This window comes from Coloeus monedula (assembly GCF_965178545.1).
Source record: "Coloeus monedula genome assembly, chromosome: 4".
In the NCBI taxonomy this organism is placed as follows: Eukaryota; Metazoa; Chordata; class Aves; order Passeriformes; family Corvidae; genus Coloeus; species Coloeus monedula.
This window is the reverse complement of record NC_138784.1, coordinates 41,035,303-41,062,409: the sequence shown is the minus strand read 5'-3', so window position 1 is coordinate 41,062,409 and position 27,107 is coordinate 41,035,303. Positions and strand designations below refer to the sequence as shown.

Below are 27,107 nucleotides of genomic sequence, written 5' to 3'. Positions count from 1 at the left end.
ATTATGGAGCTTTTTACTCTAAATTAACATTATAAATAAAAGATTTTCATGCTGAGGTCTGTACCATCTTCTGCTTATTACATCACATGCCATCACAGCAATTTTTGAATTCCCCGAGCAGCTGTGCTTCTGGGATGTTCTTTTTTGGCTTAACTGCTTTGCTTATCTGTCCCAAAGCTGGTAGTACTTTCTGACTGATGTTTCTCTCTCAGTGTCTGGTTTGTTGGTTTTTATTTTTGAACTTGTGTGCCTTTATCATTGTCTGTGCCTTTATCATTGTCTTATAACTTTCTGCCTCTCATTTTTTCCCCATAGAATTACAATTTTTCACACCTTGCAACATGTTCTAGGATTTTCCAATATATCAAATTTGAATGCCGTTTTTTTAACTTCATCATTTTACTTTGTCTTTCCTTTCTTAAAAACTACTGTGTCAGCTTGTTTTATCAGTGTTTAATGAACATCAGTTGATTGGTTTGGGGGGGAAGTATGCTTTTGAAGTCTTATCTCCCCAGTGTCCCCACTTCATCATGCATTGGTTCGTATTGCAGAGCAACATTAGTGTGAGTGAATTTTATTCCTTCTGAATAAAAACAGGTTGGAAGTGATGTTTCTGCAGTGCACCAGACATGTGCTACTCACTAATTGGCTAGTCCACTCACTAGTCCATGGCATCAAGTGTTTTAGTTAGGAAACCATACAGTAGCTGTTAGGCCCCCAGAGCCAACTTTTTTTTTTTACAAATGTTCTTCCCTCTGGCTGCATCACTTGCTGATGCAGCTATGGCCTGTGAACTTGGTTATACGAATGCTGAGCTGAAGCCATTGGTTGTTACTTAAAGTGGGTTTTTGTTCACAGTGAGTTCTTCACTAAGAAAGAAGATCTTGCTGTTTCAAATCGCCTATGTACACTAGTATGGATGTTTGTTCCTGTAGTTGCTTACTATCAAATATGTGCACTCTGTTCTTAATATGTGTGAGTATAATGTATGTTGAGGTAATATTACTGATTTATTTTCTGATGGTCTACAGTAATTGCCTGCTGTAATTTTTTTCGTGCCTTCTGTATATATTCAAAAAATCATAAATACTTTGTGACTTACAGATGTGAATGCTACTTTTGATACTTAGTGACTTACCCTGCATGTCTTCTTTCTCATTTCTACCATCTGGATTTGGCCCCAGTATAGACAACTAGCAGATTCAGTTTATAAGGTTTGTTTGAATTTTTCATCTGTCTAGGTGATATCAACAAAGCAATTTGCCGTTTATCACAGTAAAGTTATTTTGATTTGAATTCTTTACTCTCAAGTCGAAAAAGGTTGAAATTGCCTGATGTCTAAGAATCCAGACATTCCTTTCCATGAAACCATCCTAAAATTCAGTCCAAGTCCAGACTAATTCACTAAACAAGCAGCTATTTGCCCATGTGTTACTAAGCAGAAGTAGCATGTGCTGTTGTGGATGGAGGGATTAGGTCAGCTAATAACTCTTCTTGCTCCAGGGGGACAATCAGCTATACCTAGTGTTGGTGAACAGCTAATCAACAAAAAAAAGCATATGGGGATGGATGTTCCAATATTTAACTTCCCTCAAGACTGCAAAGGGTTTTTTTCCAAGTATTTAGACTGTTGTCTAGAAAGTTATTAATACTGTTTCTCAAATTAATTCATACTCTACATTTCTTCAGAAGCATGGAGAACAGTTTTTTCTTTTCCCCTTGCAACAGAGATTGGAAATCTGGTGTCATGTGCCTACATTAGTTGCCTTCTTTCTGGGGTATGCAAACCCAAATCTCCATCTTTCTTCATAGATGGTGCTGGTGATTTTTAGTTAGATCTTACTCTTCCCAAGAGTCTCTAGAGTTTGTCACATTTCTGGTGTGGTGTCTGAAAGTTGATAAAGGGTTTAATGGAAATATTTAGTAATACATGATTTCTCTAAAGTGGGCATGGTAGAGCAAGAAATACTGCTTCTGACATTTGTGGGTCCTGTTCATATCTGTGTACAAGCATGAAGCTAGCTCTTAGGGCAGTGTATTATAATTTTAACAATGGAATCTTATCTGAAGTTCGTATCTGTTCATATAGACCTGCTGCTACCTATCCACTTATATTGTAAAGGATAATACAAAACTTTCACTTGTTGAGCAGGAAGTGATCTGGTTGTATGAGACATGGTTTGCAGAGGAAGATGATCTCTGATTTAAGTAAAGCAGTATTTCTTTTTCTGTAATGATGGGTCTTCTAGCTGTAAGGAAACCTGAAAGCTTGTAGATCTTCGTGCTCTTTGTTGCAAGTAAAAGTCTGTGTTTATACAGGTGAAGTCATAAATTTTTATTGATGTGTAATACACTGCTACATGTGTTACTGTACTGATATTTTGGGGAGTTTCTAAATTTTTTCATGACTTTGAATGAGTTTTCAGTTGTTTTGGTTTTCTTGGCATAACATAGTGTTGTAAACTTCCAGATCAAGATAGCACAGTATCTTTATGTCTTTAATAACCTCTTAATCTTCTTACATTTTAGATGCTGGCATCACCATCAACATCAGGTCAGCTGTCTCAGTTTGGGGCAAGTTTATACGGGCAACAAAGTAAGAATTCTTTTTATCAATAATATTTTTATTTTATGCTAAATATATTACAGTTTGACACTCTGGAACATGCAGATGGCTTTGTTTTCTGGTGATTGTAAAAACGAGAGTATGTCTCTATATACAATTATTTTAAGATACATTTTTGCTTTGCTTAATACGCATTTTTGCAGTGTTTACTGTGCAAAATGTCATATATGTCACTTTATAACTGCTAAATGTCCAAATATAACCATACTATTATCTGTGATTTAATTACCTGTGATTTAACAGACTCTCTGAAGGAAAAACCTAAAGAAAGAAAGCTGGGCCAAAATGAGCCTAGTTCAGACAACTATATAAGGAATAGAAGGAAATTATACCTTAAATGTAACTGGTATTTCATGCTCTACAGGAACACAATAAATCTTGTGTACATGCTTGGCAACTTGGATTTGACAAAGAGACATGCCTTTAGGATTAGGATTATTGCTTTCTGCATCACTGTTTTTTTTTCTTTCCGGTACCTTGAAGATTTCATGTATCTGCCAGTCATATGGACACTGTTGCAATAGAAGAGCTATAGAGCAACAGTCTCAGTGATTATAATGCTGACTTAAGGACCACCTAACTTAGGGCCAGCACTGAGAACTAAACCTTCTGGTAACCGAGAGGTGCACTCAGGCAGTGGCTCAGAATATCTGAGTTAGATACAGTTCCACAAGTAAAACTGGTTGTGAATATCATCTCTCCTTTGTCACTGTATGCTTTTAAATGTTTTCTGCTGTCTCGCTAAGTGCATTTGACTCAGATTCCAAGAAGAAGTGTCTTCAGAGAACTTTAGAGAGTCTGGACTTTTTTATCTGGACAAACTAAAGGCTTTATTTGCTAGATGCATGGCCTTCCCGACTTCTTTCGGCTTTCTTGAAATAGTTTTAAAAATACAGTGGGGTTTTGGGGGTTGTTTTTGTTTGTTTTTTGGTGGCAGTGGTTTTTTGGAAGTTTTTTTCCTATCTCAGTGGCTGTTGATGAGTGACCCTGTAATATAAACTGCCATTTTAATGCTACTGGGATTTATATGAGCAGCTTCTAGCCAGTGTGAGAGTCACGTTTGGCTCTTGTCTTCAAGGTGCTCATTCTGGCACTGTTGAACCTTTCAGACTTAACTGTATACAGATACTGAAATAGTTTATTAATTCTGTTTATCACAGTTATTTGTTGTTTATTTTTTAAGGTAAACTTTTTTTATCAACTTGGTTGTTCATTCAGTTGGTTCCTGTGCCTAGGATGTAATCTCTGTAACATGGAGACATGTATGCCTAAAACCTTGAAAATAAATATTATCAGGTTTCAGTTTCTACCTGATCTTGAGAAAGAGGGGCAAGAAACTTTTGTGTTAAAGTCATGGTTATGATTAAAATATACTTTAGGAAAAACAAAGCTGATAGCACCTATGCACTTTTAATGATTGGTGGCTGTCAGTCATTAAGCAAGATGTCATGTTACAGCATTAATGTAACTTAAACTCGACAAGTAGGAAGGAAATCAGCCATTTCATTGGTCTGCCTCCAACACAGTCTATGTAGATCTCTTGTGTCCATTAGAAAAGTGGAAAGTGTAAGAAAAAAGGGTTTGGGATTTTTTTTTCTTCATATGGTGAATATTTCAACTGCCCCTCCTTGCCAGGAATATGGTTCTACTTCACTGTGACAACTTTAACAGTTAAAACTTCAAGTTTAAAGAAAGCCAACAAGAAGAAATAACCATCTAAAACTGGCTTTGCTAAAACAAATGCTTGCACAAAATTAAGTTGAATATCCTAATCGGGTTTTTTGGTGTGCTGTATCTCGTTCAAAAGTGTATGTAATTTTTTTGGTCTCATTTTATTTTTAAAATCCCATGTAATTGTTAATCAAGGGGAAATATTATTTATAATATATATTTATGCTCATTGAAATTATTCTGATGCAGCAAATTGCCAAAATATTTACAGTGAACACTTTAATGTAATCAACTTTTAATGAAATATTAGGATGCTTGTTATAGCAAGTCACGCTACCTCTTAATCTGAACGTATAGAGATAAATCTGAATGTTTTAAACACTTGAGTTTTACTGCAAACTCCCTGGATTGCAAATTTTAGGGTATGACACAGACTGCAGTTCTTAAAGTGTAAAAGCTGGATGACTGGGAGATTTCTTCAGGCTTTGTCCATGATAATAATTTGAGCATATGCCATGTCTGTTCTTTGCATTCTTAGTATTTAACCATGTTATACACTGGCATATTCAGCTCTTCTGCAGGGGTGTTCTACCATGGGAGAGTGCTGATCCATCAGAATTTTCTTTTGTTTGGTCTGCAAGATAAGGTTTTGAGTTCTGTCAGTCTGCCTCAGTAGCCTTATGCCAAAGCAATAGGAGTTGTCACAGCCATTGTTTTTTATTTGCTAAATTTGTTGTTATTGCCGTGTTGCACTAAATAACTTTTTCTTGTCTTTGAACATAATTCTGGAACTTCTTAAACACAGAAAAGTGATGTGAGAATGGTGAAAAACTTCATAAAGTTTTTGGACCTTTTGAAACACAGAGCAGTAACTGGCTATTTTCTGCTGTTCTCAATGAAAGTAATTGAATTTTTTACCTCACTGAAGTGCTTGCTTTATTCTGTCACACACAATTGTTTGTGTAGAAAATACTTTTGATCACATTGTTAAAACTCTTCTGTATGTTTTTAAATGCTAATAGAGGGCCATTAAAATTTTGCTTGCTTTCTTTTCTTATAAGGTCAAACTTGATCACAGACACTGAAGTACTGTTGCCATAAAGAAGCTACTTAAACTGTAAAGAGAGAATTGGCCTCAAATGTTGTTTTTGCTGTCCTAAAAACAATGTTGTTGTTAATTAGATATCCATCACTTGCTTTTTTCATCAAAGATTTGCTTAATTTTTAGCAAGACAAATCAGTGTTCTAAGTACTCATCAAATACATACTTATTTATTCAAAAGTAATTAGCATTTTTTTGAGTGAAGTTACCGATTTTCCTAAATTCTGTCTTCTTTTGAAATAATTTGTAGATTTTCATGTCCTGATCAAAAACCTCAAAATTCAGCCCTTTACAGTATACGTCTCAGAGGAAACAAAATTTTGTTAGTGGCTTCAAATAAGAAATTCCTTAAAGAGCCTTTCCAGAGTTAAACAGAAGTGGGGATAGATTTGATAATTGGGTTTCTACTATCCAAATGAGGACTTAGTTTTTACACTGTACTTACCTTCAGTCTTTACACTTTTTTGTACATTGTCACCATAAATTGTTTCCATCTACACCTGATGGAAGAAGACCTTGTTCCTGATTGCTCTGTATCTCCACCCCTCTGAATTTTTTTTCAATAGGTGCACTAGGCCTTCCAATGAGGGGAATGAGCAACAATACCCCTCAGTTAAATCGCAGCTTATCACAAGGCACTCAGTTACCGAGCCACGTAACGCCAACAACAGGGGTACCAACAATGTCACTTCACACGCCTCCATCTCCGAGCAGGTATTTATCGATAGCCGATATTTCTGCGTGTCTTTCTGCAGAGCTCTTGTTAAATGTTCTGCATATTTTGTCTCATACTTTGCAGTCTGATAAATTAACAAAGAAGAAAAGTAGTTTCTAAGTTTCTATGGACCTCTGCCTGTGTTAGGGAAATAATACCATAAAAAAGTAAGGATTTACTGTAAGACAGTATTTTATTTTTGTATGTAAAGGACAAATTGCTGGCAAATTCTGCTTCAGAATGTAAGAGGTTGTTATTTGACTGTACAGTTAAAATTTTGGTGTGGTGTCATACACCGTGTAAGAATACAAAGATTGTAGGTCTGAAGTGCTCATTAGAAAAGAGCTGTAACGCCTTTTCATATGCATAATACTTAAGTATTTATCTAAACCTGACGAAGGACTTGATTACTATTTGGTATTTGGTATTTGGTCATTTGGTATTTCTGAAGAAATATGGAACTGCATTAATTATAGAATAATCCAAACACAGTGTTTGGTCGCTAAGCACAAATTAAGTTGCAACAGCTCGGAGTCTATCCTGCATTAGTAATCTAAATGAGTAGCCAAATACTGTTGTACAGATTCATCTCTGTGGATGTTTTTTCTCTTTCAGGGGGATATTGCCTATGAATCCTAGGAATATGATGAACCACTCCCAGGTTGGTCAGGGCATTGGAATTCCCAGCAGGACAAACAGCATGAGCAGTTCAGGGTTAGGCAGCCCCAACAGAAGCTCTCCAAGCATAATATGTATGCCAAAGCAGCAACCCTCTCGACAACCTTTTACTGTGAACAGGTAAGGCTCTTTAATTGGACCATCCCTGTACAGCTATAGACATGCTGCACTGGAAATGTAATTTTTATCCATTAGAATAAATCTTTAAACCTGCTTCCTGTATTCATGTCTGGGCAATAAACTTTGAAGCTCCTTGTAGTATTCTCATAAGGTCTTTGAGGCCTTTAAGCTAAGTTCTTTTTCTGACTACTGAATTTCTACTGCATCTGTTCTAAAGTATGTGATGTTTCTCAGATATTCCCAAGTTTATTTTTGAAACATACCTTGAATTTTCAGCATGTGCATCTGTTTTAAAACTGTTCATCTATGACTTTGGGAAGAAGGAAGGCAAAATTTAAAAACACAGTAGTTATTCTGCAAGAGTAGTAAACTGATTCAGACACAGTAAGGATCTAGTATTTTACTTGTTTAAATTCTGGAATGATACAGAGAAGAGTGGCTTACCATTCATTTAGGGATTTAGTGCTCATTTGGATGCCAAAGGTTTCTCAGTTTCTTCCTTTTCTAATTCTGGGCAGGATACTAACATCATACATCATTATGCTTTAACTGTTACAGTGCTGTGTTTATGCTTCATTCATACTGATAAACTTGTAGTACGTAGTGTCTTAGTTCTAATAATTAAATGTGTGTAGTCACAGCTTAGCATGGCTGACTGCTTTTGAGGCTGGGTTCCATTACTTCGTGATCCCTGTGCTCCCAGTTAAGTTCTTTTTCTCCCTTCAGGCTGTTCCTTAGAGGAGTGCCTCTTGTACAGAGCACAAACAAGCTCATCGCAGTCAGGTGCCACCTCTAACCCAGTCTAGTATTTTACAAAATAGATAAAGGAAAGTAAAAACTAATGTCACAGTTAATCTGAATTTTAATCAGGTTGTTTAGTTTTGTAGTTTCACAATGAAACAGGCATACAGATGCTGTTCTCAATCACAGCAAATAGTGTGATCCGGTACTAGCAGTTTGCGGTCTTGGAGCGTGAAAAGACTTTGTCTCTTCCCTCTGTTTAAGCAGAGTTTGTCTTTTCTGTCCTGTATAGTGGCAAGTAGAGGTATCATTTTAAAAGATAGTGTATTTTAAAGTATTTTTGAAATGTGAGATCACAAAAGGATGAAATAGTAATATACTTAAAAACTCTGTGTGTAAAGGACAATGATACTGGATATTGATACATGTGTACAAAGTTCTTGTTTAAATATCATTCAGCTGTAGGGTGGATAATGAAATCCCTGTGTGTAGGAATATTTGAATTAAAATGCTTATCCTTTGCTGTTAGCATTTCTCATGTTCAATAAGCTACAAGTCTTAAAAATGGAGAAGGAAATATCTCTGAAACAATGACTGGCTCTTATTCCACAGCTTATTAGCCTATGGAAGTATAGTAGTACATATCCAATGGATAATTGATAGTTTCAAAATTTTGTTAAACATATTTTGGGAAAGAATTTATGTCATTGGCTTGTAAGGTGCATGCATTATGTGACTTTCAAGAAGCATTTTCTGAATAGTTGCTTCCTTGGAGCAATGAAAGTTTTTAGGTTAGATTTTTGAACATGAAGCATTTGAAGGTATTTCAAATTAGAGTTAAATGCTTCGGATTTGTAACTGTGTAAAAAGTTTGAATTGGTAAAATTTCCACTAGGGAAGCATTTCATATTTTTATTTATGGAAATTTCCAAAGTATCAGCTTCTATCCTCTTACAGGGGAAAACTAGATGTTGTGATTTCCACAGGGCAGACATTCAAAATTTCACTCAGCTGGGGCCCTACCTTTGGGCTTCTTGAACTCTCCAGCTCTTGCGGGATGAAATGGATTGTTTGTGAAGGTGTCTGTGCAACCACAGTAGTCCAATGTGATATTTAGATGTTTTTAAATGTTTTTGCCTGACTGTATGGAACTTGTAGCTCATCTCTTGACAGAGACCATCCCTCTGCTCACAGAAATGCCATGTGTACATGGTCGTGATTGTACATCATAACTGTTTAGCTTATAAATGAGTCATGACAAGCTTGGTCATTTTCATGATCGAGCTTCCCACCTGCCAAATAATGGATTACAGCCTGATTTTTAACTACTGCATTTACTGCTGCTTCATTTTTGTATATGAAATATTGAATAACGATCATGTTTGTCATAACTTGTTTGTTGACAGATGTCTTAATACACAATGGCTATTAAAAAACTAAGATATTTTGAAGTCATTCCAGTTGACCTGATTGAGCAGTGCCTGTTGCTGCTGCTCAGTGTTTTCAGAAAATAATTGAAAACTGAGTTCAGGTTAATATGGGTTGCTTAGGCTTGAAATAATTTCAGGGTTTTTCCCCCCCTTAATATCTTCCACTGGAAATACAAAGTATGTATGTCCTTTTATCTGACTTCCTGGATTTTTTTCACAGTATGTCTGGATTTGGGATGAACAGAAATCAGGCATTTGGAATGAATAACTCCTTATCAAGTAACATTTTTAATGGAACGGGTGAGTTTACTCTATGTAATACTGATCTTAAACTACAGTAGAGATTTTTTTAAAGTCTAATTAAAAATACTTGGTTCTGTTGGAATGCAACTTTCTGATCATTTTCAGTTGTTCCATAAAAATGGTGCTCCAAGAGCAATGCTAGATAACTGGGTACTACTTCATTAGCAGTGGATTTTACTAGTTCTGAAGACAAAGTGAAAGTAGTTCTGTAGTATATTTGCTGTACGTCACATGGCTGTAGATTATACCTGTTTGGTTAGAAATATGAAATAGCTCTTGAACCTGAAAAGGATATCAGAGAAGAAAAGATTTATCCATTTCCTATGAAAGCATTAGGTATGTGAAAGCAGTCAGAAAGCATTTTATTTATTTTTTTTTTTTAATCTCAAACTCCTTTTGAACAGCTGCTTTATCATATGATCCTTTCAGTCAGTTATTTAAGTTGTGATTTTTCTCTGGGAATTACTTCTTCACCTGAATTTAGTGAACTAGAGAGGGGAAAATATCTTTTTCCATAAATGATTTAGGTTCATTTGTGCTGATGCTTCTGTATGTGGCTGCATATATGAAGCAACCTGAGGTGCTGGTGACATCACAAGAGTAGAAGGGCTTAGGCATTCCCTAGGACATTGTGACATTTTTATGAGCTGCAGCTCTGGCCTCACCTATGTAGCATTTTCTGCTGCAAATCAAAAAGTGTTGCCATGTAACTTGCACTGCATTGGCTTTTCAGCTGCTTAAGCTTTATCTTACCTTATCTAAGGACAATAGAGCTGTTTGATGCTGCTGCTAATATGGGTTATTCTCTCAAATTTCTTCTTGATAGCTCTTCAAATTTAAAGCATATTTAAAAGAAATTTAAATACCTTTTCTAGAACTTAAATTTTGATAGTTTGCTTGTATTTTATGTGTACAGTCTTTAATTCAAGAGGAGGTGACCTTACTAAATGCTATTGACTAGCTATTGTTTGAAGGCAAACTTCAAACATCCTGATGCTCTTTAGGCTAGTCTTGTAACACAAAAGCTGTAGTTACTTGTAATAATTATAGAATGAGAAAAAAGATCAACTTGAAAGAAAGTATGTCCTACATTTATCTTGCTCATAATGAAGTCTTTGAAAAAAATACATAAGGGATTTAAAAATACCTGGTTTTATTGTAGATGGAAGTGAAAATGTGACAGGACTGGACCTCTCAGATTTTCCAGCACTAGCAGACAGAAACAGAAGGGAAGGAAGTGGCAATCCAACTCCATTAATAAACCCTTTAGCTGGAAGGGCACCCTATGGTAAGACCATACTTCTGAAACCTCTTTGAGTGAAATGAAATTTGCTTGATTCACCTCTTTCTGTTCATAAGACAATAGACAGTCTTTTCAAAAATGCCAGACACGTAAACTGCTAAGACTCATTTTAAAAAATGAGTAATCAGTATCTGTGGTTGGAGACTCCCTTTCATAAGTATTAGAACTAATCTGCTTTAGTTTCACTGCCAGTAGGGATTGTTGGGGATTTTTGGTATGTATGGTATGATTGCTCTGAGGCTGCTCACTCTTGAAATTTCTTAGGTGATAGGTTTTATTCAAATTGCGTGTATACAAGAGCTGTTGATGTCTGAGTAGCAAATTACAGGATTAGTATTAGATTAGTAGAGGTGTTACTGTGTAAAAAGTCATAAGCTGTAAACATATTGTAAACTTTTGCTGTTTATTGATAGTATTGGCTGCTGTACTGTTCACTGTCACCCTTATGATGAACATCAGATTTCAAAAAAATAACCTGTAAGCATCAATTATTATCAGTCAGATTCCAAGCATGTGTCATATAATTCTTGCTGTACAGGTTAAAAAATAATAAAAGGAAAAGCCTTTAGGTGGATACAAATCTTGTTATTTGGGTCTTGAAAAAATTCAGGTAAGCTAGTGTGAGGCACAAAACTTTATTTTTGTTACTGCTTTAGTAGATTTTGTCACGCATGTTGCATCAGCTACTGTCAAAAGTTGCATTTATAACCATAAGTTATTTTTGTGACACTTGTCGATTTTGAACCAAAAATAACCTAGTGTTTTCTAACTATAAAAAGCTAGTGTTTTTCAGAGATAACTCCAACTTTAATTGGACATTATAGATACCACATTATCAAGAGCAAGTAGCCTCATGGATTTGGCATGACCAGGGCCCTCTGCATAAGATAGCTGTGAGAAAAAACTAAACAAGTTGAACTGAAATGTTAAACACAGGAAAAAAGTGACTTCCCCAGATGAAGACACTCAAAACTCACATCAAGCATGAGTGGAGACTTAATACAGCTAGAGGCTTATGTAAGATTTTGTCCATCGTAGAATGGATTGGGTTGGAAGGAACCTTAAAGACCATCTAGTTCCAACTCTGAAAAAGAAGACAGTATGTGAAAAATTATTAGAAGATAGGAGGGAGATCCACACAGATGTACTTCAGCGTGAAGCTTGAGTTCAATATTAAACAGCACTGCAGCATAAAAAAAATCTGTAATTGCTCTTGTGCTTACACCATTTCCCCGTTTTGGTGCTAGCATTGCAGTTTGCATGACTGCATGGTGAACCACGAAACAAAGTTCTCTGAAGAGTTACCCTGAGCATCTGCTTAGTGCAGCAGATGAGTATGGAGGTATAAACAATCTAAAAATGAAAATGTAAGATACACAGGATACTGTCTTCCAGCACAAAATGTGGAGAGCACTTTTGGTTGTGGACAAGAAAGAGAAGATTTGAAACAGAGCAGAGACCTACTTTCCTCATGCTTAGTTATTCAGGAAAATTATACTTCAAATAACTTTTAGATGGAATAAGAATATGCATTAAAGTTAATTCATTATCAGTTTCATTCATCCAGTGGAAGAAATTGTAATAACTCTGGATGAAAAGGCTGAACAGCAGAAACAAGATTAACTCAGTGTTGTTCTTTTTTCTTAAATAAAGGAACTTAGATCTCTAATTCCAGAATACTAAAGAAAGTCGTATGTTGTCATACTGAACCGTCTTAGTCCTATCCATTTATTAAGAGTCTTTGAAAATTAGGACCTAGACTTCCTTCTGTCTTCTGTTCCTCTAGTGCAGTGTTCTTTGCAACCAAATCACTATATTATTTCTCTGTGTCTCAGCAAAGTCTAGTCACTCTTGGGTGTGTGGTGTGGCTTGTTTGGTTTGGTTTGAACTGGCATTATAAAAAAAAAAAATTCCTGTTCAGTTGTCCATGTTCCAATGTGACTGGCCTGCTTTTTTTTTAAATTAGGGTCAGAGCACTAAGAGTTGCAGGCTAAATGCTTTCAGTTTTCATACTGAAAGTAGGAGTCATTTTTATGTCATAGGCAAGTATTTCATTGTTGACATGTTCTGCTGCAAGTTAGCTGGTTGTCCTTTGAGAATACGTGCTTCTGAAGAGATTATGCAAAAAAATTCTTCATGCAATTAGGGGACAGAGAAAAAACGTATCATACTTTTAAAAGCAGTGCATCCTTGATCAGTGGATTTATCTAAATACAGCTTTAATAATGCCTGAAAAGATTATTTGATTATTTGGATGTGTGAAACAGGTGCAGTGGATGTGTCGATGAATTTAACCCAGAGTGTTTCTCAGCTCACACATAAATAAGAGGCTTTAGTCTAATATGTGTGGATGTTTTGAATGAATTGCTTTATTTTGCTTTACCTGTTTTTTTAAGTCATTGCTATACAGCTTGCACGTAATGAAAATGGACATTAAGCAAGATCAGCAGAAGAGAAATTTTTTACTTAGCAGTCATTTAATGTTATTCCTGCTTTCATTTTGATGATAGTTGGAATGGTAACAAAACCAGCAAGTGAGCAGTCCCAGGACTTTTCAATACACAATGAAGATTTTCCAGCATTACCGGGCTCTAGCTACAAAGATCCAACATCGAGTAATGATGACAATAAATCTGTAAGCAAACCTTAAATCCTCTCTTATTTTCAGTGTTCATATTTCTTTTGATGATTATATTTTAAAATGGTCAGTGATTATATTTTTAATAAGAGATTTTCAAATTTGCCCCTCTAAATTAATGAGAGATATTGTAAAAGCAGCATTTGAAATGTAACTATGTAAATGGAATTTCTCAGGAAGTTTTTTGGTCCAAACAGTCACTCTTCTTGGAGATGTCAAAACTTATTTTTGAGAACTGATAATATTTTTTAAGTTTGCGATTTGTATTTTTTTTCTCTCAATTACAGCTCATTTTTTGCTACTGATGCCTCTCCTCAGTAGTAATAATTTATACATTGTAATTTTTCTTCAAAGTAGTCAAATCCTTTAAAAGTTAGGTGGTACAATATTACTTTAAGGTAAAATTCTTAAGGGAGATGCAGAATCAGAGGGAACAAGCTCTTTTAATAGAGAGCATTGGCAGCTATATTGTAGACTACTGAGATACATTATATCTTAAGTATTGGTATAATTATTGTGCATTAGATATATATCTTAGATTATAAGATTATGGGTTTTTCTTCATTATTTACTCTGAAAGATTTGTAATAAAAAATGCTATTTTATGCAAATGAAAGGTGAATAAAATGTAGTTGACAGAGGACAGTTTCCTGCAGGATTTGACAAGATATTCTAGTTTCTGATTGCTTTACTACTCCTAATTGCAAAAAGTATGTTAATGACAGTGGCATAAATACTGGGGAATAAGTAGTAGACATGACAACAAACTCATGTAAGAACTAAAAAATGAACTGTTCAAACAAAGGGAGATTAGGAAGTCTAGCCCCAAATGTTGTGGGCAGTTTTATCATGAGGAAAATGTTCTGATACAGTTAGTACTGAGTATAGTAAGGAGAGAGAGACAGTAAATATGATTAATTGTATTACTGTAGAATTGTAAATAATAATGAAGAGTAAGAAATTATACATATGGCAAATATATTTTGTCAGTATATAGGTTCCTGGAGCATAGTCTGTTTACATAGTCTATTGCCAGACATAGTGCAGCATAGTGTTTATATCAGACATAGTGTTTACATGTCTTTCCTGGTAGCTTCAAATGGGCCAATTGTATATTGCTTGCACCTGAAATTGGCTTGAGTATTACGTGTTACTGTGTTGTGGAGTGTTATACAGGAGCAAGACTATGCGGAACATCCATTATGTGGTGAGTCCAAAAGAACCGCTGGTCACAGGCACTTGGGATATCCACTGTGTATTCCAACTCAAGTGTAAAATAATTTATTCTCTTAGACTGGAAACCTTTAGCCTATTAATAGTAATTGCTGTATGACAGGTATACTTTGGAAAGGTATGTCAACAGAATTCAGGAGCTTCAGCTTGATGCCATATATTGGAGTAACTTGATGTACTGGCTTAGAGTGCTTGAATGAAAATATATGGTCAAAAGTATTTTCATTTTGGTTTGTTTTCATCAATACCAACTCTGCAAATTATTTTTAATAGAATTTGAGTACATCAGGCAAAACATCATCCAGCACAGATGGGCCCAAGTTTCCTGGAGATAAAAGTTCAACTACGCAAAACAACAACCAGCAGAAAAAAGGGATCCAGGTGTTACCTGATGGTATGTGTCATTCCACTTTTTCTGTTTTAAAAGTTTTGACAGTTATTTAGATCACCTTGTTGATTGCTCCACTACTTAAACGGAGAAAATTAATTTGTTCTTCTTGCCTAGGTCGGGTTACCAACATTCCTCAAGGGATGGTGACGGACCAGTTTGGAATGATTGGCTTGTTAACATTCATCAGGGCAGCAGAGACAGATCCAGGAATGGTACACCTTGCACTAGGAAGTGATTTAACAACACTAGGTCTCAATCTCAACTCTCCTGAGTAAGTTTCTGTGTTTTAATCTTGTCTTCAGTTTTGGTTTTATTATGCCGTCATTCATAGTACGTTCACTTAGCTCACTTGACTGTCAAACCCACAAGCTATTTTGCCAAATAAAATTTGAAAACGTAATGACAGGAAAATAAAATTTTCATAATGAAGCTTCATGGCAAGCTTTCGGTAAACCTAGTGGCCTTGCTTATTCTCCTAGCTTCTTTAGGACTTTCTTCAAGGAATTGATAGTATATTGTTTATAAGTGTAATGTGTACATTCCTTTTCAAATAGTAATATTTCTTGGGGATATCTACACTTAACTCTGGGCAATTTGGGGATCATTCAATTTATATTAGTGTAATGATGAACAGAACACCTGCAGTGTTAGGCTGCACTGGATCAGTTTAAATGAAAGTGTAGTTTTATAGTTAACTTCCAGTGATTCAGTTCACCTAAGTGAACTAGTTTAGTCATCCAAGTTTGCTGTAGAGGCAATGGGGAGAAGAGTAGTTAGTGACTGCACTAATGGTAGGAGAAGTGCTTACAACAGGTGAGATGAATAACCAACCAATACAGGGTGCTGCCTCTCTTTTTCCACTAGTTACAGAAGGAACTCAGATCAGTATGGACAAAACTGGTATATTTTAAGTGACTGTAACAAAAAATTAATTTCTGGTGCTCTGATTTTTGGCTGAGAATCTCACACCATTTTGTTTCAGCACACATTTATATAGTGTTAGCATTATAGACAGAGTAGTATATGTATTGCAAAGTTTGCACTTACTGATTAAAAAAACAAAGACCAGACAGCATACACACATAGTTTCCATCTTTCATAAATTTACGTGGAGTTGCATGTAATCAGGGAAGCTTGATGAATATGGATATCAAGCACAGGAAAAATGGTTCCTTATTATTCTGCTTTTTCTTAGCAGCTATGCTGTAACTAACTGTATTTTTAGTATTTAATTACTATATATAGTGTATTTAGATTCTTGGATGGAGAGGATAGGGTTAACATTTAATTCAGACAGTTCCTATATTATGATGCTGGCTTTACTTTATGCTGCAGAAAAGCTTTGCAAACAAAACAGCCCATGCAGACCTCAGTGTCTGGCCTGCGATCTTTCCTTGTGTTAAATGTTCTTTGCTTGCCCTCTGAATTGTTTGAAAAACTAAAACTATGTCACATATGAAAAGGCAAATTTTTCTGCCCTCTGTGGTAGTTTGGTTGGTAAAAACACCTGTCTGACATAAAAAATGAGCACAATAAATGTTCTTTAGAAACAAAATTGTAGAATTCTATATATATTGCTAGTGGTTTAAATTAACCCTTCTAACTTCTGTTTTGAAGAAGTGTAAAATCTTTACTAGTTAGTTTTAAAAAGCAACCTACCACTATAAATTTTTCTTCCCCTTTTAAATCATAGGCTAATAAATCAGAACCCACCAGGCTTGTGACAATTATTCCTAGTTAAATTGAAACCCTGGATAACATTGGATACCTGGAAAAGGTTGGGACCTCTGGCACCTAAGTTGAAGGAAAGATTTAAAAGGAAATCTTGACCCTGTCATTTCCCATGGCAGTTTAAATGCAACCTTGCTCTGCATATTAAAAAGAAAATTAATAAATGTAGCTGCTTTAGGAAGGTTTCCTTCTTTCTTCTCACCCCAGCTAAGGATTTAGTTGTGAGATACAGCTTTTAAGTTTGCGACGTTGGTGGTGGAGGGCGATGGTTGGTTGGTTGGTTTGGGGGTTAATTTTTATAAATTTATGCTTTTCTTTTTTCTTCAGAAATCTTTATCCCAAATTTGCATCCCCATGGGCATCATCACCTTGTCGACCTCAAGACATAGGTAAGAGAGAAGTAACTATTAAATTCAATATCAATATTTGCAAATTATATTCATTTACATGTCTTAATAGTTGCATCAATTCCGATTCTTTTTTAGACTTCCATGTTCCATCTGAATACTTAACTAACATTCACATTAGGGATAAGGTGAGTACGTGTGTGTGTGTGTGTGCATTTTTTGTTAATTTATTATCAGTAATTTTTGAAATTTTCTTTCAGATAGGTAAGGTTCAAAATCAGTGCATTTTGTGCATGTCCTCAGTCTTTATAGAAACACTGGTGTGTTAACAGGCTGATTGGACCCATCAAGCACCCATTATGTCTTACAAAAAGAGAATGGGCATGCAAAAGACTAGCTAAAAAGCACAGTACGTTTTTAAGAGTTTGCCCTTCACGTGAACATGAAGTTTTTTGTGATGCAATTCAAATGCCAAATTGAATGGAGGTATTTCTTCTTAAGATAAGCTCAGAATTGTGTTCTCATTTATCTGTTGTATTCCATATCTACATGAAAGGGGATTTTTTTGAGATATATTTTCTTTCAACTGTTTGTAGGGATCATTGAAAAATAGCATAAGAAATTTTAGTAATGTTACTTTATAGGGCGTGAAGGGAGCAAATACATGCAGAAGTTGTTTTGTTGGGTTTTTTCAAATCAAATAAGTTGATGAGGATACACAGATAGATACAGGGAGAAAATTCTGTCTTGCTGATTTGTTACATCTGTATTTTTCCATTGTATGCTTTAACTTGGAAAGGTTAACTAAAAGTGAAGAAAAAAATATTGTTTTAATAACTATTACTCTTGTTGTATTAGAATATCATTTTCAACACACTTAAAATGGAAGGATGGAAGTTCTGAATGTATCCTTGTGTTATTTAAGTGGGGTAGTGTGTTTTAAAACATTTATCTGTTGTGATTTTTCATCCTCGTTTTCTTCAATCTTTTGCAGCTGGCTGCAATAAAACTTGGCCGATATGGAGAAGATCTCCTGTTTTATCTCTATTACATGAATGGAGGAGATGTATTACAGCTATTAGCAGCAGTAGAGCTGTACGTTCAAACTATTTTGTCAGTCTTATATGAGTTAATCTATTGCAACAATAAAACAGCAGATGTTAAAAAAAAAAAACCAAGCAGCAGAATACCCCAACAAGTTAGACATTGAAAGCAAGAAGCTTAGTCAATCTTGAACTGTAAATCTTTTTTTAAAATACCTCCTCCAACCTTGGTGTCATTTTGTACAGAGTTTTTTTACATTCATATAGTGGAAGTCAAAAGCCTGTCTCACGTATTTTGCATTATGAAGCACTGTGGAAAACATGGCAGGTGCCAGTCGTTATTGAATGTGTAACTTACCTATCATCAACAAAACAAGAACCAGTAAATAGTCATTAAAAGAGTTTGTTGTTTGAACATACCAGACTTGAAGATTCTCATGTGTTTTAGTTTGAGGTGTAGTAACTGTGTGGAAGAGGTATGAAATCACAGGTTTAACAATGTCATAGAAATTTTGTTTGGGATTTGAATGCATTGTACAGTTCTGATTGAAACCTTTAAAGTTAATTTATTGAGTCAATTTCAGATAACTAACACTAAGAATTATTTTTCATTTCTATTACAAATGGAAGATTTAACCGGGATTGGAGATACCACAAAGAGGAACGAGTATGGATCACCAGGGCACCCGGCATGGAGCCAACAATGAAAACCAATACGTACGAGAGGGGAACATACTACTTCTTTGACTGTCTTAACTGGAGGAAAGTAGCTAAGGTATCTCTTTTCCCTTGTGTAGCTGTTTTAAGTTCATCAGCCATGTATTTTTACAAAGACAAAAGTAAAACACAAAAATCTTCTTCACAAAAATCTCAAACTTAACCTCCTGCTATTTCGGTTCATTACCTTAATTTCTGATGTCTGAGAGAATAAAGGTGGTCTGAAACACTGGCTTGCTTGCGGAAAATAAGGAGCTGTCTCTCTTATTTCCGGTTTTCTTTGGCAGATAGAAGGACATAAAACTTCTTTTAGGAGTTTTGTTAAAAGTGAAAGCTCTTTCCACAGTGTACAGTTACGGAATGGAAGACATTATTTGGCATTTTAGAAGTTTTACTTCCAAACCTTTTATTACTTTGCATTAGAAAACTAAATAGGATGCTACCACACCTCACTTTGGAATTTAAAATGGTTGTGGGATGGGTGCAGGGAATGCTTTTTTGGTTTTTGGGTGCAGGCTCTCCTTACCCATACTTAGGAATTCCATGCTCTGTTGTTTGAAAGTCAGTGTTCTTTGAAATGAATAACTTCTTCTGAGCAGGAGGCATATTTCCATGATGCTTGTTTCTGTATTGTAGACCAAGAGGCATTAAAAAATCAGAAAGCTATAGCTTTTTCCCTTCCCAGCTGTCATAATCTCTGTCCCATTCTGTCCATTAATACTGTCAATAATGTTCTATGTCTGACCATCTGTAGATACAGTATCACACTCTTCCTTTTCTCTAAAAAACACTTAGCAGATCAAATCAGATTAACGTTGAACTCAACAAATGTGATTCCAGCATGTTGGAACTATATTTTGTGATTCTATGTGCTTAGGTATTTCATAGAAAATTCTTTTCACCTGCAGCCCAATTTATGAATTACTTGCTGAAAAGGCATTTCATTTCTGTGGGCGAGTTGTATCTATATACTTGGAGATTGAGACATTGCATTAAATAGTTACATGTCTGCTGTGTTTTTAAACATCAGCTTTAAAGACAATAAAGTTCAGTGTCCTCCTCTGTCTATATTGAAGTTTGCCATCTAGACATTAACTAGATACAGGCTATTTTTATTTCCTCCCCCACTCCCTCCACCCAGTAATTTTGCATAGCTTCTGCAAGCTCCCGTCAGAAATTAACATTCCAGTTGCCCCGAAGGATATGGGAGGTTCTTTAGTCCAATTGCACGTGTGACTCCTTGACTCTCCTGCCACAGGAAAATGCAAGAGTCTGTAACTGACAGTTTCAATGGCGAGCCCTGCTTGTATGGTTTTTCCTAAGTGCAAGGTGATGCCAAAACTTCTAAACAAAAGTGTCACTCCTCAAAAAGAAAACCCAAATAAAAGGAAAGTTTTTGTTTCTACTTGAGTTATTCGTTTGCGTAGTATGCTTCCTTACATTCCCCCAGGGTGCTGTTTAAAGCTATTTTATTATTGCCGAAGGTCATCAGAGGGGAAGTAATTACCTTTTGAAAGGATAGATTTCTTTTCTGGAGTCAACTGAATGTGTTCCATTTATTTATGAGTAATAAGAGCCTCATGTAGTTTCATATATCAATGGAATTGTGGTTTTAGCTTGTGTGGACACACAGCATTTCCTTTTACTAGGAGGAAGTGGTGCCCATTGTATAAGGAGAGTAACCTCTTCAATGTCTCTTTTTTCTACCTGTAGTAAATGTATGCAGCTGCTATTTGATGCTTTAGCATTACTTCTTAAGGTAATATTGTCTCTATTTGGAATCCTGAGTGCTATTCTGAAGCTCAGCATCCAGTGCTTGAGTGATGCACACTACATCCTCCTGTTAGGCACTCCTGAGGTGCTGGAAAGATAGGAGTCACTACTGTCCTCTGTATGGTTTTTCCCAAGATCTACATAGATTTGCTTCTTTTTATTTGCATGCTGAAAATAATTCCCCCAGCATTAAGAAGCAATTGATAGCTAGTAAGGAGAGGGATGGTATTTTCTAAAGTTTTTCACTTTTTTATTTGCATGCTGAAAATAATTCCCCCAACATTAAGAAGGAATTGATAGCTAGTAAGGAGAGGGATAGTATTTTCTAAAGTTTTTCACTTGCAGTGGTATTTTCACCAGGAATGTGATTATTTTATTTATTCCCCCCCAATGTCCATAAGAAGCAATAATATCTTTTATTCTAGGCTTGTGTATTCCTTAATGTAAAAAATTGAACTGGACTGTTATTTTGAAATTTTTTATTTAACTTTGAGCAGGCAAATTGAGCATTGATCACAGGAAGCTAGAGAAAGATTTTGGGGAAAACTGAGGTTTTTGTTGCGTGGAAAAGGAATTGCATACTAGAAATAATTCTTTGACATTTGCACCTTTGATAAGTAAGAACTTAGATGTATGTCATGTGAGATCTTAGCATTCTGTGGTAATATTGTTACCTCTGGTATTAATTTCTGGAGTTGAGGTTTCCTCTGAGGAAGACTAATACATACTTACCCAAACAAGAAGCAGCAATATTTGATAAATCTGTGTTGCTTTGAATGCAAGGAAAAGTATGGCCAAGTAATTTTTTTCTAACAAATGCAGAAGTAACTAATAAATACTTCAGGAAATTAGACCTATAAGGAGCTGGAAAAAAAAGGAATTCTGATAAATTTCAGTCTCATTATAACTGCTACATTATTAGTGGATGTTGAGAATATCAGTTCCTTAGAAGGCCACAATAATAATTGCTGTTTAACAGTTTCACTAGTCCTTTTTGAAGCAGTCAGACAGGAATACTTGCTTGTAAATTGCTGTCTCTTATATGTGCATATTCAATTATTTTTCAAGGTGCTTTATAAATTTGGTTGTTGTTCTAGTGTAGATGCTCAAATATAGGGCAGCGCATATTCTAAATGTGTTGTGCTTTGCAGATGTGTGTTTTGCATTATAAGCTTACATATTTATTGTCCCTATTTTAAATTACACTGCAGTGTGAAGTACTGCTGCAGTGAAATACAGCAGTTTACTTTAGATAACTAAGTTGTAAGACTTACGTTTGTAAAAACATAAACCAGTTGTGATTTAGTAGATTAGTGTTCTAGATCAGTTTTAACAAAAGTAAAGAAGGCTGAATAACTTCTTTCAAGAAAAATCAAATAATGTGGGACACAAAGGATTTATCAGCCTCTTGAGCATTTATTCCAGACACTTTGTTTACAGCTACCACCGCCAGTAGAGTCTTGCAACAACCGTAAGTTTGGAAAACCCTTTTTTAGGATACTGATACTGTCTGGTTTCTGATACTTAACTGTATCTTAGCAGTTTATTTAGCAGTTTTCCATGGGTAATTTTGAAGGCATTTCAGAGCTTGTGGAAGTTCACTTAACTGATTGAAGCTGACCACAGATTGATAGTATCTGCAGGTCCTTCCATGGTTATGTGCAAGATAGAAACCTTGACAGCCATGAAAGGCAGAGAAAGCTTGAGTGGTATCTTTTTATTATAAAATGACTGCAGAATTACTGGAGATCATGGTATCATAGAATGGTTCGAGTGGGAAGAGACTATAAAGACCATCTAGTTCAACCACCATGCCATGGGCAAGAACACCTTCCACTAGACCAGTTTGCTCAAAGCCCCATCCGACCTGGTCTTGAACACTTCCAGGGATGGGGCATCCACAGCTTCTCTGGGTAGCCTGTTCCAGTGCCTCACCACCCTCACTGTAAAGAATTTTTTTCTAATATCCAATCTAAATCTTACTGTTCTTCAGCTTAAAGCCACTTCCCCTTGTCATATACTACATGCCCTTGCAAAAAGTCCCTCTCCACCCTTGCCGTAGGTCCTCTAAGATCCACCCAACCTATGACACCAAAGTATGTGCATGGACTTGTAGCCCTTGATCTTACTTCTTACCCAAGGAGGGAGCAGTATTTCTTCAGTCTCAGCATCTGCACAAAAAGAGAACATAGACCAACTGGCATGCAGTTTTTAGTAGGAATGCCAGAAGCAATTCACTTGTGTATATATGACCTAAACCTAAATAAATAAACAACCCTCAAAAAACAACCAGACAAAAAAAAAAAAAAAAAAACTAAAAAAGTCTTTGGTTGGAGTAGAGAGCCGAGAACTAGAAATGGAGCAGATGTGCAATGTTTCAGTGCAGATGGCTGTAACCCCACATAGGTTTTGCTAGGGTTTTCCAGTTTTAGGGACAGTATTCTTAGAGGAATACAGAATGCTTCACATTTTCCACTACTTTGTTTCCTTACTATGCTGAATGTTCTTTCTGTGCTAAATGGACTTTGTTTTGCGTTGAAAGAAGAGAGTTCTGAGAGTTGGATTCCCTAGATTTTATTTCTGTTCTTGCATTGATTTAGTCTTTAATTTAGTACAGATTTACGTGTACTGAATTTTACACTATTTAATCATTTCAGAGAGTGTTCTAAAATAGTCTCTTCATTACTCTATGTTTTCATGTCTGTGTGAAAATAGTGGGGTAAGTTTGTTTTGCAGACACAGATGATGTTCTACTGAGGTTCACCAAGTTGGGCAAAATAAATTATCTGTGTATGTCCAAGGTTGTTGTTGTTGAATTACCAAGAACCACACTTAAAAAACAGTTCTGAAACTTCTGCTTACCCCGTTCCTTGAATGAAGATAAAATAGGGATGAGACACAGTTAAAAACTACTGAAAGGGTCTGAAAAATACAAACTTTCAGGTTTGGTGGGTCAGGGACTTAAATATGAGTATGAAATGTGGTGGAATATTTTGATAAATTTTGGCTTAAGTGGGCCTCAGTATTTTGTCTCTAGCATTTTAGGTAATGTTTCCAAAGGTGAAACCGGGACATTTTCACAGAATCATTTAGGTTAGAAAAGACCTCTAAGATCAAATCCAGCATTTGATTGGTCACCACCATGGCAAATAGACCTTAGCACTAAGTCCGGTTGTTTCTTGAACACCTCCCTGATGTCCAACCTGAGCCTCCCCTGGTGCATCTTGAAGCCATTTGGTCTGGTAGTATGACACAAAAATATTCCCAAACTTTAGTTCATCCAAAATAAGCCTCTGTACTCCGGACATGTTGAAAGACATGTTTTGTTTATAGTTCAGCTCATGCTGTGATTGTGTTTTTTGTGTACATGCATATATCAAATTGTTTGAGATTATAACAAGGGTTCTGAGGGTCGTGTAACATTGAAAAGAATAGGAGAGCCTACGTGTTGTGGGTGTAATGGCTTAGGATTGTTTTAATTTACTCCTTTTTTCTCCTTAAAATATGGAATCCAAGATAGCAAAGTCATGTGGTTTTGCCTTAGGATAAGTTAGTACTTGATCTCCTCTGTATTTGTGCTTTTCCAATATGGCTGGTAGACCAGGTCTTGACAGGCTAATGATACATTGTTTTATTTGGTTTTGTCTTTTTTTTTTAACTGTAGGAGTTCCACCTGGAATATGACAAATTAGAAGAAAGGCCTCATCTGCCATCAACCTTCAACTACAACCCTGCTCAGCAAGCCTTCTAAAGACTTCCCTTTTCTTGGGGTATGGCTGTCTCAGCACAATACTCAACATAACTGCAGAACTGATGTGGCTCAGGCATCCTGGTTTTAATTCCTTGAGGATCTGGCAATTGGCTCATGTGAAGGGTCACCATTTGAGGTCCTGCCTTACTAATTATGTGCTGCCCAACAACTAAATTTGTAATTGTTTTTCTTTAGTTTGAGCAGGGTCTGAATTTTTGTTTCTGTTTTCTTTTTTGCCAGCAGACAAGCTTGGGTCTGTAAAGACAAGCGAGTACACTGACAAAAGTTTACCACTTAGTTTTCCAAAATGTAAAAACAAAAAAAAAGAAAAAAGACAAAAAATTAGACAACAAAATTTGCATTGTTCATTGTAGCACTATTGGTAATAAAAAATGTTTGTGCATTTTTATGTGAAGATCCTTCTCGTATTTCATTTGGAAAGATGAGCAAGGTTTGCTTCCTTCATTTTACTTCCCCTTCTGTTTTTGAAAGGCAGTTTTCGCCAAGCTTAATGCAAGAATATCTGACTGTTTAGAAGAAAGATATTGCCACAGTCTCTGGTTAGTTTCCAGAGTTGTGTATTACTGAGCTTCATCTTTCCAGAATGAGCAAAACACTGTCCAGTCTTTGTTACGATTTTGTAATAAATGTGTACATTTTTTTTAAATTTTTGGACATCACATGAATAAAGGTATGTATGTACGAATGTGTATATATTATATATATGACATCTATTTTGGAAAATGTTTGCCCTGCTGTACCTCATTTTTAGGAGGTGTGCATGGATGCAATATATGAAAACGGGACATTCTGGAACTGCTGGTCAGGGGACTACTTTGTCGCCCTGTGCACTAAAGGGCCAGATTTTCAGCAGCCAAGGACATCCATACCCAAGTGAATGTGATGGGACTTAAAGAAGTGAACTGAGACAATTCACTCTGGCTGTTTGAACAGCAGCGTTTCATAGGAAGAGAAAAAAAAAAGATCAATCTTGTATTTTCTGACCACATAAAGGCTTCTTCTCTTTGTAATAAAGTAGAAAAGCTCTCCTCACTGCAGTGTTGACTTTGATTTGAGATTGTGAAATTATTTCTTCAACAATGAAAAATGGAAAAAAAAATTGAAGTATTAAAACTATTGAGCTGTACAGTGGTTAAGACACTTGAAGAGTCTTTTTGCTGCTGACAAGTAAATTTATGAGAGTTTCATATTCTTTTCCACAGTAAAGTTTCCATGGCCAAAAAGTTTGGTTAACCTTGGTTTCAGATCCCCTCTCTATAATAGCAAATAATTTTTAGAAGAATGGGTGGGTAACGTGTCAAATGATAGATGCTTCAAGAATTCATCGCATGGGAGAAACTTGGGTTAGAACTGATCACAGCTTAGTTCCATGTTGATGTTTTCCCACTTAAAACAGAAATACATTTCATTTGGTGATCGCTTCTACTTGAACTTCCAGATGCAAATAAACTGAATATAGACTGGTTCTGAAAACTGTAACTGTTCTGAGCGGAGGAAGAAAAACCTGAGCTGTTGGGATGGTTTTCTTTTTCTAGATACGGTTGCCACTTCTCATTGAGTTGCCTCTGGTGATGCAGATCATTGAAAAATACCTGAAATTGCCAAAGCAAGAAAAGATGTGTCAGTGAATCCTGGGATTTTGTTTTTATGTTTTGACCCATTTTTCTATGTAGTGCAAAAGCAGCTTGTTTGCATGTATTGAATTATGCTCGGAAATTGGACCGTTAGTGGCCTTGCTGTGGTTCTGTATCAGGTGTATGGCAAACTTTAAATTCTGGACTTTTTTTAATATCTATTTTAGGATAGTAAATATAAAAATATAAGCTTGTTGATATTTTTTTCTATGATTAAAACAAAGTTTTTCCAGCTTGAAAGAAGGGGATGGTTATAATCCATATGATATCCATATGATAGCTAATACAGCTGAAAAAAATGGTGGCTTTCTCTTTTTCTCAAACCGAAGCAGATTCAAACATTTGTTTGGTTATCCAAACATAAATTTATAAATTTTCAGAACGATAATTTTCCAAAAGCATCTTGTTCCCTCCACAATTAATGTTACATTTTTTACGGTCAGAGGCTCACTATGACCTTTGCTCTTTTTTTTTTTTTAAATTTGGTAAGGATTCCTGAAGTAGTATTTCCATCTTTAAATCAAATGTAATTATTTCTTACTGTATTTGTGGAAATTAACTACATATGGTAGAGGGAGCAAGATCAGTTACATTAAAATACTAAATACCTGTGACACTTTAAAAACAATTAAGCTGAAATTGGGAACCTAAGTTCTCCCAAAAAATACTTGATGATGCAGTTGTATTCAACTGCCCAGTCTTTCAGAAATGTGAGATGCCTGATTTTGGGAAACTTCTCACCTGTGAGCATGGAACTGGTGCTTTGCTCCTTCCAGGTGGAAGAAGAGTCTGGCTCTCATTTATCAATTAAATAAGTGTATATGGAGACTTCAGAATCTGTGACTTAATTTCGTATTACACTCTGGGTTGAAGCAAGAAAACAGAAGACAAGGTGTAAGAGTGAAACCACTTCTTAACTGATACCTTATTAATTTAAAAAATTGAAAAAAAGAAGGTACTGCTTTTTTTACTCAAAGGAAGAAAACCTCAGCCCTCATTTACATATTCATGTGGCAGGTAGGTGGCTGAATTGACCTGGAGATTTTCAGACCAACAGTTAAGGTCTGAGGCTTATTTAATATGTTTTCACATTCCACTAACTCTATGAATAGGGAGATACTAGAATACTGGTTTTAAAA

At 35.7% G+C, this 27,107-nt stretch overlaps 1 protein-coding gene across 2 annotated transcripts in view; it reads left to right on the top strand.

The window, feature by feature from the left end:
* CNOT2 (CCR4-NOT transcription complex subunit 2) overlaps positions 1–25,361 on the top strand; it is an 82,755-nt gene extending 57,394 nt beyond the window's left edge. For both annotated transcript variants that reach the window (XM_082279773.1, XM_082279774.1), the window contains exons 3-15: positions 2,530–2,596; positions 5,966–6,113; positions 6,730–6,912; positions 9,304–9,383; positions 10,549–10,674; positions 13,200–13,324; positions 14,834–14,954; positions 15,066–15,222; positions 17,010–17,071; positions 17,168–17,217; positions 18,024–18,124; positions 18,703–18,847; positions 24,227–25,361. In XM_082279773.1, coding sequence (XP_082135899.1) covers positions 2,530–2,596; positions 5,966–6,113; positions 6,730–6,912; positions 9,304–9,383; positions 10,549–10,674; positions 13,200–13,324; positions 14,834–14,954; positions 15,066–15,222; positions 17,010–17,071; positions 17,168–17,217; positions 18,024–18,124; positions 18,703–18,847; positions 24,227–24,313 — 1,452 coding nt within the window. In that variant the 3' untranslated portion in view covers positions 24,314–25,361. The remainder of the gene's footprint in view (positions 1–2,529; positions 2,597–5,965; positions 6,114–6,729; positions 6,913–9,303; positions 9,384–10,548; positions 10,675–13,199; positions 13,325–14,833; positions 14,955–15,065; positions 15,223–17,009; positions 17,072–17,167; positions 17,218–18,023; positions 18,125–18,702; positions 18,848–24,226) is intronic.
* The last annotated feature ends 1,746 nt before the right edge of the window (positions 25,362–27,107 follow it).